The sequence below is a fragment of the Schistocerca piceifrons genome, chromosome 5 (assembly GCF_021461385.2).
Source record: "Schistocerca piceifrons isolate TAMUIC-IGC-003096 chromosome 5, iqSchPice1.1, whole genome shotgun sequence".
Classification (NCBI taxonomy): domain Eukaryota; kingdom Metazoa; phylum Arthropoda; class Insecta; order Orthoptera; family Acrididae; genus Schistocerca; species Schistocerca piceifrons.
In genome coordinates, this window is record NC_060142.1 from 494823430 (window position 1) to 494845000 (window position 21571).

Sequence of the window (21571 nt, forward strand, 5' to 3'; positions counted from 1 at the left end):
CGCTGTTGCTGAGCATGCTGCCAAACATGACATCCTCCATTTCAATGACTGCTTTGCAGCCTCTGTCATATGGATCCTTCCCACCAACACCAGCTTTTCTGAATTCACAGGCAGGAACTTTCCCTGCAATATATCCTACATTCCTGTAACCCTCCTGGCCTCAACCTTCATTAGTCATTGTCCTCTCCCAACCAGCCCCTTCTCTGTTCAAATTTCAGCACAACACAGCCCTCATTCCTCCATTGCACCCAGTCTTTTTTACTTCTCTCCTTTTCTGCTATCCCCTCACCAACTCTCCACTCCCTCTACCTAACCTCCTGACTGCACATAGCTGTCCTACCCTCTTTCTACCTCATCCTTCCACACTCCCCAATAGCACACCACTCTCTGCCATACCTACCCTACTATCCCACCCCCTCCCTGCCCCAGCCTCCTCCTTACTCCCACCCAGTTGCCACTCGCATCATGCACCGGTGCTACTGCTCACAGTGAGGCCTCAGTTGCCTGAGACTGCAGTCATGTGTGTGTGAGTTGTGTTTGTGTGAGTGTGTATGCGTGTGTTTGCTGTCTAATTCTGATGAAGGCCTTACTTGCCAAAAGTTATTTTGTGACAGTCTTTTTGTAGTGCCCATCTGCAACTTGGCATCTCTGCTATATGGTGAGTAGCAACTTTCCTTTTCACAATATTCTTGTAATGCTGTTAACACCCGCTGTCATGACATCTTCTTCTTCTTTTTCTCCTTCTTATTCTCTGTCTTTTTTAATGGGGTTTCCTTCTCTTTCAGTGCTTAGCCACATGTTTACATTGGTTTAGTTTGGCTCTTTGCCATTGCTTCTTGTATTAATTGATGGCTCTTGGCTCACTAACTCAGTTCTCCTGGTTTCTGTGCATGCACTGCTGTGCAGTCTTCCTAGGATGAGACTTGCTTATTCTGTTTATGTGACAATAATGTGCTGGAAGGTAGGGGACTATTATTTACCCTTATGGAGTTTTAAGTATGTTACATACTGAAGGTCCATATGTCTCACAGGTCAGTCACAAATTTATCAGTTTGGTGTTTTGTTGTAAAATGGTTCTGATTATGGTTATTGCATTTTCTTTAAGTCAACAGTTTGTTAACTGAAGCTGTGACTACAATGGCACAAAACTAGTCTTCATTAAAAAATCATTTTAATGCAGCTGTTGTGGTTTTCATCAACTGATGAAACATATTATCACAGCTGTGGTAGTCCCTCATACCAAGTGATACGTGTACTCTGGATTTTAAGTTTCTGTCAAAATAATAACAATGAGATTACTTGGGACCTTATGTTAAGGGGTTAAAACTGTTACTTGAAACAGAGTCTGTCTTAATACAATCTATCATTTACCTGAATTTAAACTTAAGTAAATACACTACCGGCACAACTCCACTTTGGTGCATAGTGATGCAGTTAAATGGATCAGTTGAGAGCTGGTGAAGGGCATAAGCTGTGGTCCGATGAACAGCCTTATCCTTTGAGGCCATGTAACCAACAAGTGGTGTAATAGATCCTAGACGACCAAATTCATGGCAGTTGTTGCCCCATCTGCAGCAGTTAGCAATGGCCTCTGCCAGATGTTCTTGAAGACGGTTCTCTTGCTAATGTAAGAGAGCAAAAAAGTTTTATTGGTTCTCAAGTGTTTAAATATTAGCATTAGGTGGCTTTCAAATAGCAATGCACTTGTCTTATACAGTTTGAATAAGAAGATATGCTATAACAATTAAAGTCCGATTGGAGAAATTATTAATGATATACAGAGAACATAATTCTCAGATATGTTAATTTCACAGTATTGAAATCTAATCCTGATACACACTTATGACAAAAGTGTAACTTTTCTGTTTGATAAGAGATATGTTAGAAGCTGTGAGCGTACATAATAAATGATTAAACATTGATGGTGACCATAGACACACTCGTGCATATTATTTTATGTGACATTCTCAGTGCAGCATGCTTCAGTATTAACCTATGGAAGAAGGCTATGCTATGAAGTATTACGAACAAGTACATATACTATTACCTAAGATTAGTTGGAAAAAGCATATCAAAGGAAGATATAAATCATCGCTCATATGCAAACATTTACAGAATCTATTGTAATGCATATACAATAAGGACTAGTTGCTGAAAGTTGGCATTGTACACAGACTGTATGTGAAAAATGTGTTATTGTGAAATCTGACATCACAATGTGCAGTGCAGAATTGACAGTTCATTGAGAATTCAAGCTACATAGTTAGTTCACAGTATAAATGTTTATAAAACAAATGAATCCTAAAGATAAAAGAAAGTGCCATCAACTTTGAATTGAGGCCTCAACCTATGGTAACATACTGACCCCACACGCGCCATCCAACAGTTTCCACCCACTGTGTCCTACCATCTCCTCCCCATTCTCTCTCCAAGCCTCTTTGTTTGTCAACCTCTGCCCATGCACATCCCCTTCTTTCCCCGCTCCTCTCCTTTTTTCTCCTTTTTTTCTACCTCCCTTCCCCACAGCCTTCTGACAGTGCACCTGTTGGCATTCTAGTCTCTGCACGCTCTGCCAGACAGTATTCCTCTGTAGCCCTCCCATGCACTACTATCCAGTTCCCTTCCATGCCCCCGCCAGATTGCTGCTGCCATCCCACGTGATAGCTGCATTCTGGCCTGAGCTGCCAGAGTTGATGGTCACATGTGCGTGAGGTGTGCTTTGCTTTCATGTATGAATAATATGTGTTTCTCTGTCTCTCTTTTGCTGATAAAGGCTGTAGGATGTAGGCAGAAATGGAAAAGGAGAGAACAGAGACATAAGTGAGTAAACAGAATGGAAAATAAAATATTAAATGAATAGGATGATAAATGAGCAAGATGTGACAGAAATACATATGGAGAGAGAAAAAATGTGAGAGAAAATAAACATTTGATTAAAAGAAGGCACTGTTCAACAGTTGAGTGGGAGGGAGGGGGAGGAGTAAGAGAGAAGACAGTAGCATTTAAATGGTTTTGTGACAGATGTCAAGTGTCTAGTTATGTATTGGAAGGCCAGCTTCAGAAGTACTTGTTCTGGAAGAGTTTTTGATTTTTTTGTTGTATACAACATTCTTACTAACACACTAGCATCCATTTTAACCATAACATACCATAGATTCCTTGAGCAAAACCCCATGCACAGTTATTGGAAGAAAGCACAGGTCACAGTTGTCTTCTAAAAGGGTAGCAAAAGTGATTCACAACCCTAGAACAAATTCTGAGCCCAAACAATGAAGTATCTGGAATGGTATGTCCTTCTCCATGCCAATCAGGATTGATTCTGAAAACATCAATCATACAAGACCCAACTTGTTCTTCTCTCAGTTGACAGCCTGAAAACCATGAATCAAGGCATTCAGATGAATGCACTGCTTATGGAGTTCCAAAAAGCATTTGGCTTAGTACCACACCAATGTTTACTAACGAAAATACATTCATATATGAGATCAAACAGCATTTGAGCTGGAGTGAGTATTTCTCGATAGGAACAATTCACATGCTACGGTGTCAAAGAGTGAGGTCCCAGTTTAAAGTTGGTACCTCATAAGAGAAACACAGTCACTAATGAGAGATGTCAGTGATGACACACCCTCATGATGTTCCACACACTTGTGCTGCTGTAAGTCTATTTATGTCAGAATGCCGTGCCCCTTGCCCCATTCTGTGGTAGCTGACTATGATGGCAGCATCATCATAGCTCAGATCCAGCAGTGGGCTAGTATTATTAGTCATAAGTTTTCCTTAGTTCTAATTAACTGAACATGATATTTGACTGTCACTTAGTTCAAAGAGATAAACAGTTCTACATTTACATCTACAAAGATACTCTGCAAACCACCTTATGGTGCACAGTAGAGGGTACTCTGTACCACTGCTATTTATTTCCTTTCCTGTTCCACTCACAAATAGAACAAGGGAAAAATGACTGCCTGTATTCCTCCATATGAGCCCTAGTTTCCTGTATCTTATCTTCATGGTACTTACACACAATTTATGTTGGAAGCAGTAGAATCATTCAGCAGTCAGCTTCAAATGCCAGTTCTCTAAATTTTCTCAATAGTGTTGAATTCCTGAAGCACATCCACAACACTTACATGTTGTTCAAACATACCGGTAAAAAACCTAGCAGCCTCCCTCTGAACTCTCTCAATGTCTCCCTTTAATCCAATCTGATATGGATCCCAGACACTCATGTGTTACTCAAGAACAGGTCACACCAGCATCCTATATGATGTCTTCTTTACAGATGAACCACACTTTCCTAAAATTCTCCCCATAAACCAAAGTTGACTATTCACCTTCCCTACCACAGTCTCCACATGCTCATTCCATTTCACATCACTTTGCAACATTACACCTGGATATTTAAAACAACATGACTGTGTGAAGCAAACATTATGGGTTTGTTTTTCCTACTTATCTGCATTAATTTACTTTTTTGCCATTCATCGCACCAAATATAAATTTTGTCTAATTCATCTTGCAACCTCCTACAGTCACTTGACTTCAACATCTTACCATATGCCACAGCATCATCAGCAAACAACTGCAGCTTGTTGCCCATCCTGTCTGCCAAATCATTTATTTATATAGGGAACAAAAGTGTTCCTCCTATCACACTTCCCTGGGTCATTCTTGATGATACCTTTGTCTCTGATGAACACTCACCATCAAGGACAACATACTGGGCTCTGTAATGTAAAAAGTCTACTATATACTCATATCTGTGTTAACAGCCTGCAAAGGGGCACTGTGTCCAATGCTGCCTGTTGCACCCATAGTTCACAGTATATCGTATGAGAAAAGGGCAAGCTGAGTTTTGCATGAAAGATGCTTTCTAAACTCATGCTGGTTCATGAGCATAAGCTTCTCAGCCTCAAGAAAAATTATTGTATTTGAACTGAGAATATGTACAGGGATTCTGTAGCAAACCAAAGTTAGGGATATTGGTCTATAATTTTGCAGGTCCATTCTTTTTCTCTTCTTATGTACAGGAGTCACCTGTACTTTTTTCCCAGTCACCTGGGACTTTCTGCTGCGTAAAAGACTTGTGATAAATGCAAGCTAGTTAAGGGACCAATCTGGAAAATCGAATTGGGATTCCATCCGGACCTGGTGACTTACTTGCTTTCTAATCTTTCCATTGTTTCTCTACACCAGGGATGCTTATTACTATGTCGTCCATACAGGAGTGTGTCTGGAGTTCAAATGATGATACGTTTGTATAACTTTCCTGCATGAATGATTTCTTGAACGTGAAATTTAAAATTTTGGTTTTCGTTTTGGTATCTCCGAATGCTACGCCAGACTGGTCAACAAGGGAGTGGATGGAAGCCATAGATCCGCTTAGTGATTTTGCTCAAGACCAGAATTTGTTTTGGTTCTCTGCCACATCTTTTGCTAAGATATGATGGGGGTAATTGTTGTTTGCTTCACGCATAGATCTTTTCACAGATGCATGAATCTCTACAAACCTTTGCTTCTCATCATTTGTGCATTCTCTTTCGAACCAAGAGTGCAACAGCCTGCTTCCTCAGCATTTTCCAAATTTTGTTATTAAATCATTGGGAGTCTCTTCCATCCTTAATGCACTTAGTAGGCACATAATGCTCCAAACCATGGTTTACAATCTGCCTGAACTTTGCCCATAATTCCTTTACGTCCATCTTACTGGAACTGAGTGATGTCAATTCATTGTCTAAGTGAGATGCTATCAATTGCTTATCTGCTCTATCTAGCAGAAACATGCTCCTAGCCTTCTTGACTGGTTTATTAACTTTCATAACCATAGTTGCTATAATGAAATCAAGATTGCTAATCCCCATTTCTATACTGACATTGTCAATGGGTCCAACCTATTTGTAGCTACAAGGTCTAAGATACTTCCATTGCATATCAGCTGCTGAACTAACTACTCAAGACAGTTTTCAGAAAACGTGTTCAAAAGTATTTCACATGACTGTCACTCTGTACCCTCCCATGATGAATCCTTAGACATCCCAGTCTACACTCGGTGGGTTAAGGTATTGCAGGAGCTGCGTATTTACTTGATACTCATCATAGACTTTCTTTGAATGGCTCCAGAACTGTCATAGTGGAATCCCACAGCCAGTAAAAGTGTACAACAATTAACTTGGTTTCACCTACACTTGTTATATGTGACCAGATAACTTCACTATTACACTCAATTCTAACTTCAATAGAGACAGAATTTCGTCAACTGCAATGAACACTCACCCTCCAATGCCCTCTAACCTGCCCTTCTGATCTACAGTGGTGCTCAAAAGTATCCGAACGACCTGAATTGCATTTCGCCTGATTCGAATGCCACCCACATAGCGCAGCTGCCTAGCAGGTCCTCTAATCGCCCCTCGGTACAGTCGTGTGACTATTGAAAATGGTTCCAACAAGTCACCAATAGAAAACACTGCTCTGTATCGCAATAACTCAAGATGTAAAGTAATACCAAGGTACTACAAATATCAGGGAACATCTTATCACAGATAAGACGATTTTTCAGGCTTGTAAGCTCACATTTATTACAATAAATGACATACATGACATGTTACCACTCTCATTATTATGTCAGATAGGTAATTCACGTAGTAAGTTCGTCGTATTCATGATTTCCTCTTGAAAATAACATACCGTACTTATTATTTAACACAAAATGACATTAAAAATTTAAGTTATTCACGAGCAGCTGATTGAGAATATGTATGAACTTCAAATGACACGACAAACCGTCTCGTTCTGCATATGGATTCAAACCCAGGTCATGCAGACTAAGCAAAGACTTCATGACTGACAGAAACTAACAGTATTCCTGACTAGGCATACAGAGAGTGATATACTTCAATTTTAGACAGTATCAGTTAGCAAAATCAACTTTAAATTACATAACGTACATAACGGACGCGAATTCCTACCCAGCATCTATTGTCCTTGTTAACGAACAACGAGAGATGTTAAATATTGCTTCTTCACAAGTAACCTACTTGAAATGCCGTGAGGTAAAGCTTTGTGTTGGACAGGGATTCGAACCCAGAACCTAATTGGATTGTCATCGAAGCACAATCAACTGTGACATATCGGATTTTCTCGGCAGTAGCTAGATGTTTTAACTGAAATGACAAGACGAAACATTAATTTTTTTCTTTCCCAGGACTCCAACCTGGCATCTATCGCTGTTATATTTTAGAGAAAACGAACGTTAAAAATGGGTTTGTTACACCAGCAGCAACATGTGAGCATGTTTGAACTAGAAATAATATGACGAAGAGTTCAGTGCTGACTGGGAAGCGAGCCCCACACATATCATCGTTGACTGCACACAGAGACGTTAGCTACCGAATTTTTCTCCACCAGCAGCTCGGAATAACATCATTGAATTCACAATGATTTCGCAAACAGTTCTGTGTCTCACTGGGACTCAAAAACGTCAGATACCGTTAGTGCTAAGAACGAATGAAAATACATTAAAAAATCAAAATTATTACCCACCAGCAGATAGGTGTTCTCATGCTAGAGCTTGATAATACATAATGAAAGCTTCAGTGTCGGGCCAGGATTCGAACCCTTTCATGCACAATATGTGGAGATGTTGAGGAATCTGCAGTTTTGAACAAACAACAAATTGCAGTCGAGCTGTATTGTCACGAAGGGATCAAATTCCGCGTTAAGGGCGGTCTGAGTCGCATTCCCAGATCAGAACCAATTTTATCGACATACAGAAGCTCAAATAAAAGATGGAATAAGTGTCCTGTGACACTACATAGAGTTTGTTTCGTCACTAGAAATAAATAACTAGTATAAGAAACGTTACTGTTGATAGAGTTTCTACGTGTCGCGACTCCTGACTTTATTGTGGTTCAACCTAACGTCTGCTTGGTAGAGAAGGAATATCATGTTTAACATGAATGTCACATCACAATGCCATTATACCTTCTTCACTTGGCGTAGTCAGAAGAGAACAGAATCTGTCTCTCCTTATCAGAAATCATCAGCAGAAGTTGGAATCGAACCCAGACCATAAGTATATGAACCTAGCATCAATCCAAGAGACCATCAAATTCTCTTCTCTATCATTCATTTTTCTATCATAACGATGTTGCGTCACACTGGATGAGAATTCTGACACACCGCCTCCCTGTAGTGGTTTGCAGCATGTTCAGTACATTCATTTACTTGGTTGACCGAATCGCCATGAACTAGCTGCCTCGGCTACTCAGTGCATACATTCGACTCTATTTTGTAATCACCGAAATAAAATCACGTAACTGACACCTACACAAGAACTGCCAACAGTGTATGATGCAGAAATTTAAACAGGAAGTGTTCCTTTCGACTTGAGCCACTCCATTGCGCTATCTGTTTGTTAAAAACGTCGTGCAGTGCAAAAGAAAAGCTGTAACTGTCTGTCTCTCAGAAGTCTAGATCCGGCCATATGCATTATCTCACAGCACTGTGCAATGCGCAAGTTCTGGAGGAATCATTGTTGAGTTCTGGAGGTGTTGTAGCTATGTGTTAGCTAGTAGCGTAACGGTAAGCGTCGCGCACTGTTGATAAGACGTCGCGAGTTTGGGTACATTCACTGCTACATTTTTTAAAATGCCATCCTGCTGTCTGTTGAAGTTATCGATCTAATGGAACTTTGAACATAATTCCCTTCACTTCTCAACCCAAAATAGTCGCATGTGGAAAAAGGGCTAACTTCTGCGACATTTTGTTCTTTTCAGGTTTAATAGCTGGCGTCAGAAAAGTATTTCTACATTAGCTGTCGTGTGGCAGTGGCATTTTACTCTTCATAAAACCTTGTTTGACACCTTTAACTCAGAACAAGTTTTCTACATGCATGTAATCAATAAACTGCATGTGCATTGTCAGACTGTTATAGATAACGTCAGAGAATTCGCTTGTATCGTTGATGATCAATTTCTCTCTCATGTTAACTAATGTTTTAACAACACTAAAGGAAACTGTACGGAAATTGTGCACTGTATTATAATAAATGAAATAAAACTACCCACGATAACCTTACGACGAAAGTCTGTTTCAATAAAACTGAGTATCTGTGCACAAGCGTGCCTCTATCGACACGAATTATTAAAATACTGATCACTTAGATTTCGATTGGGTCTGTGTTTGATTGGTATGCTGTGTCATACTCAAGTGGTATGCAAATGTGGCATTTCATAAATAAAGTTATGTATTCCTAGAAATCCAAAATTTGTTTGTCAGCAGCGGAAATAGGCGTTACCTGTTGTGCAGCATTGTAAGTTTTTCACCATTGCACTAGGAGCCGAAAATATTTTCTTGCGATTTCCTTATCGATGTGTGATCTGACTGCTTGTAGTTCTTTCACAGAAGGGATAAAAACGTTACTGTCAGCAAGACTGGACATCAGAGGGTTGGATCCCCTCATTCGAAGGCGCCAGATTCCAAGGCCTGGGCTACTCTCTGGTTGGAATCTCCGCTTTCGAAGATTGTGTTCGTCTGTCTGTCTGTCCGTCCGTCTGCCCGCCGCTTACTGTTGTAGCTGTTCATCCGTCCGTCCATCCGCCTGCCTGCTCGCTGTCCGTCTCCGCTGCTGCCTGCTGTCCGTCCGTCCGTCTGTTCGCCCCCGCCGCTGTCGCCGCCAGCCGGTGCTCACCGCCGCCGCCAGTCGGCGCTCGCCGCCGCTGCCGCCAGCCGGTGCTCGCCGCCGCCGTCGCCGTCCACCCTGGTCGTCCGACCCTCGTCTTCGTCCGTCTGCGTCTTCGCCTGTTCCCAGTTTGTATCCTGTCCTTTTCATGCTGTGCGTTTTTTCCTCCTGTCGTCATGTCCGCCCCCACCACCACCGTCACTACTACCACCACCGCCATCATCTATACATCCCCTTCTGCCGCCTCCACCACTATAACTTGGTGTGCCCAGTCCCACGCCCCTCCTTCCATCCCACCTCTCCTCACTCTCCCTTCACCCTCTATCTTTGTCGCCCCCTCTCCCGCTTCTTCCTCTCGCTCCTCTCATTCTGATCCTTTCCCCCCACTCCCCCAGCCTGTCACTGCAGCTCTGGCTCGGGTGGTGGCCAGTCGGGCCACTGTCCATGCCCAGCTCTCCCTGTCGCCTTCGCCATCGCCGCCGCCACCGCCACCGCCGTCGTCACCGTCACCGTCGCCTTCGCCTTCACCGTCACCGTCCCCATCTCCGGCGCCGACTCTGGCCCCGGGACCTGCCCCTCCCCACCATATTCCAGTTGTTCCCATCCCTCACACCTCCTCCACCGCCGTCAAGCGCCCCAGTGGCACCCCTGCCTCCTCTGCTTCCAAAAAGGCTCCGCCTCGTCCTCCTTCCCCCACCCATGATGCCATGGATGTCTCCCCGCCCATCCCTGCCCCCTCATCCTCCTCCTCTACCCCCTCCTCCTACCGCTACCTCCTCTCCCGTCCTGATCCCTCTCTCCTTGAAGCCCGGAACCTCACCCTCTTCCTTCGCCAGCATTGTCCTGGTGCCCCCATCTCCCTCCTCACTCCTCGCCGTGATTCGGTCCTCATCTCCTCCCCCAGCCCAACCCTCCACACATACCTCCTTTCCCGCATCCCTGTCACCCGCTTTGGCCCTCATGCCTCTCTCACCCCTGCTCCTTCGCCACCTCCCTCCCGCCAACCCCAACCTCCGCGTCGCCCGCCGACTCTCACCGCCGTGATCACTCGGCTTAGTCCAGTGATCACGGAGGAGGAGGTGTTGGCGGAGCTTCAGGCCCATCCCCATTTGGAGGTGCGTGCGGTTCGCCGCATCCATAATGCTACCGGCCCCACCCGCCTTATGCGGGTTTTTTCTGAGCACGCTCCCTCCATCGACCGTCTCCTGAAGGAGGGTGCCCTCCTTTTTAACCAGCGTTATAAGGTTGACCCCTCCCGTTCCCCTCCTCAATCCCTGCGCTGCCAGAGATGTCTGCGCTATAACGCGCACCCCACAGATAAGTGCCGCGAGGCCCCCACCTGCCCGCATTGTCGGCAAGCGCACTTCCTCAGGCAGTGCCCTAACCTCCAATCCCCTCCTTCCTGCAATACCTGCAATCTCCCACATCCCACCTACTCCCAAAAGTGTAAAGCCCGACCCCCTCCAACCACTCCTGAACTCACCATCCCTGTCCGTCCCCTGGACGCCCCCACCCCTCCTGGCAATTTCCTTCGTCCCCCCCCCCCCCCCCCCCCCCCACCGCTGAGGACATCATCAGGTTCCTTACCATCGTCCTCCAGAATGTTCATCCCTTTCAGCGCCCCCACACCCTCCAGCAGATCTCCCTTGCCGCCCGTTCCATATTCCAACTAAAGATGTACGCCACCTACTCCAACAACCAGGCCCATTTCACCTTCTCCTGCCTTGACACCCTCGTCTAAATCCCTATCATGGCGCGACAGCAATGTATCCTTTTCAACAACATCCGCTCCCTACCCGCCAACAGGAACCTCTTCCCGCACACCCTTGCCACCCACCGCGTGGATGCCTTCCTCCTTAATGAAACCTTCCTCCAACCCCACCACACCATCCACACTTTGCCCTATCTCCTCCACCGCTCCGATAATCCCCTCCCAATTGCGCGTGGCGGAGTTGCCATTGGTCACCACCACCAGATCCCCGTTCGGCTCCAACCTCTCCTTCCCGAACCCACCAAACACCTGATCCTTAGTCTCTTCTTCCCCGGCCTTACCGTTACCTGCGCCACCATCTATGTCCACCCCAACGCTCCTATTCCCTTCGACTTCCTCTTCCACGTCGATCGTACCTTCTCCTCCTATGTGATCGCCGCCGACCTCAACATCCATAGTCGTTCCGCTCCCCAGTTACGGCGGTGGCATCGGTTCCTCTCCACCCTTCAAGGCGACCTCGTCCCCATCCCCCAGCATACCCGTCCCGAATCCAACCCCACTCCTGATGTTATCCTCTCCTCCCCCAACCTCCTTGGCCGCATAACGGTGGATGTCCTGGAGCCTATTGGTAGCGACCATCTCCCTGTCCTCCTCACCGTTTCAGACGGTCGTCGCCCTCGCCCCGACCCTCGTACTGACCCTCCCCCTAAGTTTGTCCATGACTATTCCCGTGCCGACTGGAATGCCTACCGGGATACCCTTTCCACCCAGGTCGATAGCCACCCCTTCACCTACCACCACCCTGACGATATCACCCATGCCGCCTCCTTTCTCCAGCAGACCTTGTCTGAGGCCGTGGAGGCCCACGTCCCTACTGTCGCCATCCACCCCAACCGTCCTGCCTTACCCCCACAGGCTGTTCTCCTCCTCCGTAAATCCCGTCGTCTCTACCGTGCCTTCCTCCGCACGCGTGATCCGGACACACTACGACGCCACCGGCAACTCCAGCGACACATTCGTAATTTGCTCACGGCTAAGAAACGCCGGGACTGGCGACAGACATGCACCCGTTTAAATGCTACCCTACCAATCAACTCGTCCAAGTTCTGGTCGGCCTTCCGTCGCCTTACCGGAACTAAACCCTCCCCCTATTATCTTCTTCTCCATGATGATCACCCTTTCCCTGACCCCCTTAGTAAGGCCAATCACTTTGCCTCCTACCTCTCCGATGTCTTTTCCATCCCCGATGATCCCCAGTTCGATTACTCCCTCTTCCCGGATGTCCGCGATCGATCTGACACCTCCGTCCCTCCCCTCGCCCCGGGTTTCCAGTACTTGGACAACATTGCACACACGGAACTCAATGCCCCTATCACTACACAGGATCTCATTGCTACACTCTGCACAAAATACAACACCGCTCCTGGTCACGATCGTGTCACCTACCGTCACCTTCGTGAAGCTCCTGTCTCTTTCCTCTCCACCCTGGCCAGGCTCTACAATGTAGTCCTGTCCACCGGTTACTACCCCGACCTGTGGAAAACCTCCCGTATCCTCATGTTCCTTAAACCTGGCAAACCGCCGTCCGCCGTCTCCTCCTACCGTCCCATCAGCCTTACCTCGGTCTTCAGCAAGGTCCTGGAATCTATCCTCACCCAACGCATCCACCAGCATCTCCGCCAGCACCGCCTCCTTCCCGTTACCCAGTGTGGCTTTCGGCCGTCCTTCTCTTCTGACGACCTTCTCCTTCACCTCACTCATCTCCTTTCTGAACAGCTTAATTCCCGTCGCTCCGCAATCTTCCTCTCCCTGGACCTCGAACGTGCATATGACCACGTATGGCATTCCGGTCTCCTCTTCAAGCTCCAAACCTTCGCCCTTCCCATTAACTACGTCCGTCTTATCGGCTCCTTTCTCTCCCGCCGTCCTTCCTATGTCACCATCCATAACACAGATTCCTACACCTTTTTCCCCTCCGCCGGTGTGCCCCAAGGCTCCGTCCTCTCCCCCCTCCTGTATCTTTTGTACACGGCGGACATGCCGCCGCCGTCACCCCCCGTCCACCTTCTCCAGTTTGCCGATGACACTGCCTTCTTTGCCCTTGCCCCCACCCTGCAACGCTCCCAACACCTTCTCCAATCCCATCTTGACCGATTCACCACTTGGTGTAACCAGTGGTTGCTCAAGGTCAATCCTTCGAAAACCCAGGCGATCATTGTAGGCAAAACCACCCCTTCCTTCCGCCTCCTTGATTTCTATCTCACCGTCTATGGCCGTCCCATCGCCCTCACTCCCACCCTTAAGTACCTTGGCGTCACCCTCGACCGTCGCCTCTCCTGGACTCCCCATCTCTGTACAATCCAAGCCAAGGCACGTTCCCGACTCAGTCTCCTCAAGCTCCTTTCTGGCCATACGTGGGGTCTGGACCCTTCCACAATCCTCCATACCTATAAATCCCTCATTCGCCCTATCCTTTGTTATGCCCATCCAGCCTGGATCTCCGCCCCCCCTACCTTTTATAAATCCCTCCAAATCCTTGAACGCCATGCTCTCCGCCTTGCCTATCACATCCGTCTTCCCTCCCCCACGCGGATCCTGTATGATCTCATCCCCTTCCCCCACCTCCTCCTTTTCCTTGAAAGGATTCGGATCCTGTACACCTCCCGTAAACTTGATCCTCCTCACCCGCTCGTATCCCCGATCCTCTCCCACCCCCGCCCGCTGCCGCGCCTATATTCCCACGTCCCACCCGGTCTCCATCTGTCCACCCTCCTTACTCTCTCCCAAGGTGGCTTCCGCCAGCTCCCCCTCCCTGATGATGTCCTCCTCCCCTCCATCTACCCCTCCTATCAACTTTGACCCTGCCCCCCCCCCCACTTCCGGTGTCCTTTCCCTTAGCCACCCTCCCTCCCTTCTCTTCCCCTCCCTTCTCTTTCCTTTTCCCCCGTCCCCTCCCTCCACCCCTCTTCCCCCGGGCTTCCCCTCCCCCTTCCTCCCTCCCCCCCTATATCCCCTGCCCGTGGCATCTCTGCTCTCCCCTCTCGCTCTCCCACTCCCCTTCCTCCTCCTCCACCTCCTCTCTTGGCAGGTCCCCGGACTTGTACACGCTCAGTGAACATTCGTGCGCCGGAGATCATCGCCATCTGTGTGTCGTGTGTGTGCCTCGATTTGTGTTTAGTGTTCTGTGACCGTCACGCATCAACTGTTCACGTGTGCCGTCGCCGTCATCCGTGTTCTGTGCGCCATGTCACCAAGTGTTTCCTGTTTTTTCAAGTCCAGCGTGAACGGCTTCATGTTTATTGTTTTTTAAATCTCCTTTTTTTGCCTGCCGTTTTTACTGTAGTGTCTGTATCACCCATATGTGTTGTTATTGTTCCGCTTAAGGCTGAGGAGCGGCATACTGTGCTGCTGACAGCCCGCCTGTATCAGGTGATGAAAATTACAATAAAGGAAAAAAAAAAAAACAAGACGCTTTCTATCAGGTTAGAATGTTTCTACAGAGCTAGGTAAGAAGCATGGGTGTCTCCTCTTACGAGACCAGTAGTGGCTAGAACTCATAAACCGCTATCTAAAGGATGAGATTAGATGCGATTTTCACGTGCAACGACTTTCCTGGGCTGAAAACCATGAATTTACAGTCGTTTGTTACAGCTCAAGCGTTAATAATAACTCAGAGTATTCAATGGAAATGACAGGAAAAATCAAGTGAACTTTGGGGCTTAATTCCGTTATGTACGTTATGTAATTTAAAGTTGATTTTGCTAACTGATACTGTCTAAAATCGAAGTATATCACTCTCTGTATGCCTAGTCAGGAATACTGTTAGTTTCTGTCAGTCACGAAGTCTTTGCTTAGTCTGCATGACCTGGGTTTGAATCCATATGCAGAACTAGACGGTTCGTCGTGTCATTTGAAGTTCATACATATTCTCAACTAGCTGCTCATGAATAACGTAAATTTTTAATGTCATTTTGTGTTAAATAATAAGTACGGAATGTTATTTTGAAGAGGAAGTCATGAATACGAAGAACTTGCAACGGGAATTACCTATCTGACATAATAATGAGAGTGGTAACATGTCATGTATGTCATTTATTGTAATAAATGTGAGCTTACAAGCCTGAAGAAGCATCTTATCTGTGATAAAATGTTCCCTGATATTTGTAGTACCTTGGTATTACTTTACATCTTGAGTTATTGCGATACAGAGCAGTGTTTTCTATTGGTGACTTGTTGGAACCATTTTCAATAGTCAAACGGCTGTAATGAGGGGCGATTAGAGGATCTGCTAGGCAGCTGTGCTATGTGGGTGGCATTCGAATCATGCGAAATGCAATTCAGGTCGTTCGGATACTTTTGAGCACGACTGTACATTCCATGACTCACTAAATATCTCAAAACTTTCCACTTCAGGTTTCAGCCAGCACTCAGTCCCAAGAATAATATGAGCATGGGAACTTTCCAGATGGGTAATAAATTTGGGAACTTTGTTGTGAATACTTCGACAGTTTACTGATGAAATTTTGATAATCCAAGTGTCTATACTCTGGATGCAACCTGGCTTCACTTGCTGCATTTAAAAATCCCCACATGATAATGTGAGTGTAGAAATCTGCAGCCAAGACTGTCATATAGCAGATGAAGCCTTGGTTGAGACCATCCACTTGGCTCCAAACCAAAAGACCCTTATCAATTCTAGGAACAAAGCTGCAAATTGTGAGCTCTGCTTGCAGCCCACACATGAGACCAGCAGCCTTCACCACTTCTACCAGCTGCCTGTATGAACTGAGGATGGCTTCAGAACCCATGTGAAAGGCATTGATGGTGCTGGCATGAGTCACAACTTGCGGACGACTGCATCCTGCATACTCAGTAGCTGCAGGTGAGGCTGCCTCCACATCTTGGATGAGGCCCACTAGCAGACATACTGAGTATACATTGGCTTTCTTTGCAGCCCTGAATTCTGTCTAAGGGCTTCCATAATGTACCTAACATTGGAGCTCCTGATAACTAGTAAACCTCTCCACCCTTGTACCTGCTTGGACCATGCTGAAGAACCAGCTACTTGTTCACTCACAGGGTGAATGGGCAAGACTAGATGACCAGTCTCCACATTGTCTCTCCACCTTAAGCGATGTGAACGCATTACCATGTGCCACTCACTCCGTTGTGAGGGTGCATCCGCAGCATTGGATACATTAGAAGGTGCCTCGGCAGCAGAGCTAGTCAAAAGCACTTTCAGTTGTTCGTGAACTGCAGTGAGCTCCTCCTGCATCTGCACACAGCATGCACAATTCCTAACCATAGTAGCAAGTGTCACTGAAGAAGTAAACTGTAAAAGTAGACAGAATCCTAGCTATGCAGCTTGCTACCCTCCTGATGTGTCACCAATGGATGTTGATGCATTAATGATCTATGTAGCTGGCTGTTCGGCAGGCATCTACTTTGCTACATACTGAATGACTTTACACTTACAAAAATGTGAGATGAAATCTTTTAAACAGAAAAACATACATCAAGTTTAAGAAATATACTATGAAGAAAACACAGCAAAAGATAAACACTTGACTTGCTGCTCTGTAGATTTGTATCGACAGAGAGCTGTGGCCTGAATTACTGACTTACTAAATGACTGGAGACTTGCCTTCAAAACAAAACAAATGAGCAACTACTGTGCTGCAGACTGAATGAATTTACACTTACAATAATGTGACACTGAACCTCTTAAACAGAAAAACATGTACAAAATTTAAAAATTTACTGCAAGGAAAACACAGTTATTGTGTTCTGTGATAGTACCGTAAGCATGGATTTACTGACCAAGTGACAGCAGGAGAACATACACGCAAAAAGGCAAGCTTTCAGAGCCAGTTGCTCCTTCTTCTGGCAGAGGAACTGAATGGGAAGGAAGAAGGTTGAACAACAAGGACTGGAGAGGTTTCGTAAAATGGGTACAGATCAAAAAAGTCACCCAGAACCCTGGGTCAGAGGAGACTTACTGTATGGGATGAGAGGAATCAGTCTTTCCTTCTCATCCTGTCCAGTAAGTCTGTCCTGTCCCAGAGTTCTGGGTGACTTTTCCAAACTCTGCCCCTTTTCCTAAACATCTCCAGTCCTTTTCCTTCAACCCTCTTCCTTCCCCTTTAACTCTTCTACCAGAAGAAGGGGCCACTTGCTCTTAAAGCTTGCATAAGCTAAACTGTTTTGTGTGTGTGTTCTCCTGCCACTGCTTGGTGAGTAGATCATTTTACCTATCCAGTTACATCATGTTGTAAATAATTGATTATTTTTGTTGTTACATAAATTCATGTGGACATGGATTACATTCAAGTTAAGCATTAAATATTACATAATTTTACCAAAGTGAGCTAATATTTTATGTGTGTTGTGGTAACTGCTCAACCTCCTCCAGAATTAAAACTAATATACTATCATCTAGGCTTGCTATGACATAAATGACAGTATATTTTACCGAAGTAACGAGCAGTGTTTGCTTCCACCTATTAATGTAAAGTTTGATTTACTTCACATACCTTAAGACTCTCCTTCATGAAGGTATTTACAGAACATGATGTATGAATGAATGAATGAAGTAATCAATTAATTAATACCCATGATGAATAGCATTTAAATAGCCAACAAGTATGCAGAATGGCTCATGTTATCACATTTAAATTGTAGATTTTTTCAGTAATGTCTGCATGATCAACTCCCAGTTTTTCCTCAGAAGTTGCCTAGATGTGCTGTATCTATACTGATTGACTATTCACTTTGGTAGAAAAGTGTGCCAAAAACATAACTGACTGTGGGAAGAGAACACCTGTGGTTGGAACAAGAGTGACCAACAACTACTCTTTAAATTGTCTGTGAAGTGATGGGACATTAAGCAGAAGTGAAAATTTGAAGTCATATCACAAAAACTGTATGGCCATATAAAATGGTCCATAATATTAAGAGAAAATTAATTGCATGCAGAATCCTAGTGCCACACATACAAATTTCAATATGCTATCACAGCTACTTAGAAAATCATCAACATACCAGAGTCGAATGTGGTTCACTTGTGCCAAGCTAGTGTGTTTCTAATCTACTTCAGTGCAGAATTATGTAGTGGTCCATATACATACTGCAACCAGAATAACATTTAGCTGCATAAAATTAGTAATACAAAATCACAAAAAATTAGTTCCCGCTATTTGAGCCTATGGCCGACATTTTCACCTCTCTATCATCTTCGGTATCATCACACTGCTCACTCTTTCTGCCTTTCTTCTTAGAGGATACACTTCCAATACTGTCCTTCCTGCTGGCTATCTACCATATCAGGAGCACATAAAGCAATACATGCAACATACAAACACATTGACAAACAACAGACACACATAAAAAAGAATAAAATGATAAACACAAAAGATTCAAGGCCCACAGACAAAATGCGCATAGACAACAGAAGTGAGTTAATGTGTTTTGTGTCTGTGAGATCAATATTTTTTAAATATTACAACAATTAATAGCTAAATTTTTATTAGAAAATAACTTCTAGTTTTTCCCAAAAGAGACACTATCAACCCAGAAGTCAAAATACTGTTGTTAAATTTCACATACATCTTGTTTTCTGTCATTATTTTTTTTACTATTTGTTTCCACTCATAAGTCAATAATTACATGCTGATATTCTGACATGCTGCTGTGCCATACCTAAAGTATAGCTGGAAGAGCATTTAATGCCTGCTGCATGTGAGAAGTTTTCTAGTACATAAATAATGTTTTTTCCTCCAATTCAGAGTGCTAAATATAGAAATAATTTTTTTAAATGGAAGTGTCTTTGTCCAAATACGTACACTTTGATTTCAGAGTCCATCCACAGGCACAAAGACTAAAGTTAAAAAACATCTGACATAGAATGAGATTTTCACTCTGCAGCGGAGTGTGCACTGATATGAAACTTCCTGGCAGATTAAAACTGTGTGCCCGACCGAGACTCGAACTCGGGACCTTTGCCTTCCGCGGGCAAGTGCTCTACCAACTGAGCTACCGAAGCACGACTCATGCCCGGTACTCACAGCTTTACTTCTGCCAGTACCTCATCTCCTGCCTTCCAAACTTTACAGAAGCTCTCCCGCGAACCTTGCAGAACCAGCACTCCTGAAAGAAAGGATATTGCGGAGACATGGCTTAGCCACAGCCTGAGGGATGTTTCCAGAATGAGATTTTCACTCTGCAGCAGAGTGTGCACTGATATGAAACTTCCTGGCAGATTAAAACTGTGTGCCTGACCGAGACTCGAACTCGGGACCTTTGCCTATTGCGGGCAAGTGCTCTACCAACTGAGCTACCGAAGCACGACTCACGCCCAGTACTCACAGCTTTACTTCTGCCAGTACTTCGTCTCCTGCCTTCCAAACTTTACAGAAGCTCTCCTGCGAACCTTGCAGAACTAGCACTCCTTAAAGAAAGGATATTGCGGAGACATGGCTTAGCCACAGCCTGGGGGATGTTTCCAGAATGAGATTTTCACTCTGCAGCGGAGTGTGCACTGATATGAAACTTCCTGGCAGATTAAAACTGTGTGCCCGACCGAGACTCGAACTCAGTCCCGAGTTCGAGTCTCGGTCGGGCACATAGTTTTAATCTGCCAGGAAGTTTCAACATCTGACATGATCTAAGGGTTGAATACAGTTGTAACTGATCTTTTTTTTATCCAATTTCATTACCCTTTTTGCCGATTAACAAAGCACTCTCATATTTATTTCACAAGAAACTTATTTGTTGCTATGTGACTATTCAACACTCTCTTTTAAATCACAATAGCAAAAATTTCAGCCTTGATAGTGAATATTATTGAGTTGATAATAATATACCTTTTTATTATGTAAGTCAGTGCAAGTAATTAGGCTTCTGTGGCTCAACACAGTTCTGTTGTGCCAGTTTTGATTGTTCTAACCTTATCTCTGGTTTTATTGCCATCTTCAATAGCATCCATTAATTTCTTACGTGCCACAAAAATTGTTAAAATGTACAATATTTTAGACCAGATAGTTGTATTTTTCGCTGTCTTACAAGCGTTCACCTATGCATCTGTAATTATATGAGAAATGCCTGGTGCCCTCTGCTCGCATTTTGCTGTTGTCACTATAGTGACAACTGAAGTTTGCTGTATAGAATAAAGCAAATAGTTCTATATAGAAACAAATAAAAAGTAATATAGACTGGGAGTTGGTAACATTGCAATTGCAGCATCATTATTTTTGCAGTTGTTGAAACTGTGTTGACTGGTACCATTTTCTTCACTTTTCTGTGCATAGAACATCAAAGAACAAACTATTCAATATTGTATAGTGACAGTTTAGCTGACGATATTATTATTGACTTTTGTGGTAATAGCCTTTTTATGTTTTAAACCACCGCTATAATTTATGTTCCCCTGTTGCAGAATTCTGTTGCAGAATTCTGGTTATCTACTGTTAGGACAAAACATTGAATCTCCCTTTCAGTTTTACCTCTCTTTCACACATGTGTACATTTACAACCCCTTGTAATTTCTGTTTGTTTCCTCATATTTATAATAAACTGTTACATGATTGTGAATTGTGTTATTTTCATCTATCATATTATCAGTATATCCCTCATGTATGTGGGTATATCTCTGTCATCTGCTGATAAGTACATATTGTTTTTTCTTCTTGCTTTTCTTTTTATGTGGTTTTATAATGATGACGTAGTCCATGTCTTATTTGTTTTTTCACTTATTACAATCACATGTATTTATAAGGCTTACACTATGTGTGATGTGTTTTGACAAACCAAAATGAGCCAGACTTGTGGCATAACTGAAAAGGAAAACATGAGTCAAGAAATACCACAGGACAGAACAAAGTACATATACAGCAACACATGTTCAGCCATTTACTGACTACATGAAGAAGCTATTTTGCACAAAGGCAACAGATAAAAAATCTAGTTACTGGAACAGTTTTATCATGCTTCTAGAATTTGTGACTGTAGGCTTTCCTGGCACACAATACTGATGAAAAGTTCCAATGATTTCCTGCCAGATAATAGTGATACTGTGTTGTTTTGAATAGATTCATTTTCACTATCTTCTTGCAAAATGATGAGATATTGTGGATGTCCCTATATTTATACATATGGTGTGGCAGTTCCCTCACTCCGGCTAT

General features: G+C 44.4%; 1 protein-coding gene and 1 non-coding gene across 2 annotated transcripts in view; both read right to left on the reverse strand.

The window, feature by feature from the left end:
• LOC124799106 (armadillo repeat-containing protein gudu) overlaps positions 1–21571 on the reverse strand; it is a 205876-nt gene that overhangs the window by 35724 nt on the left and 148581 nt on the right. Inside the window, exon 10 of the mRNA XM_047262645.1 lies at positions 1401–1622. Within this exon, the coding sequence (XP_047118601.1) occupies positions 1401–1622 (222 nt within the window). The remainder of the gene's footprint in view (positions 1–1400; positions 1623–21571) is intronic.
• Positions 19361–19435, reverse strand: Trnap-cgg. The gene has a single exon. It is a non-coding gene; the product is annotated as a tRNA-Pro (tRNA).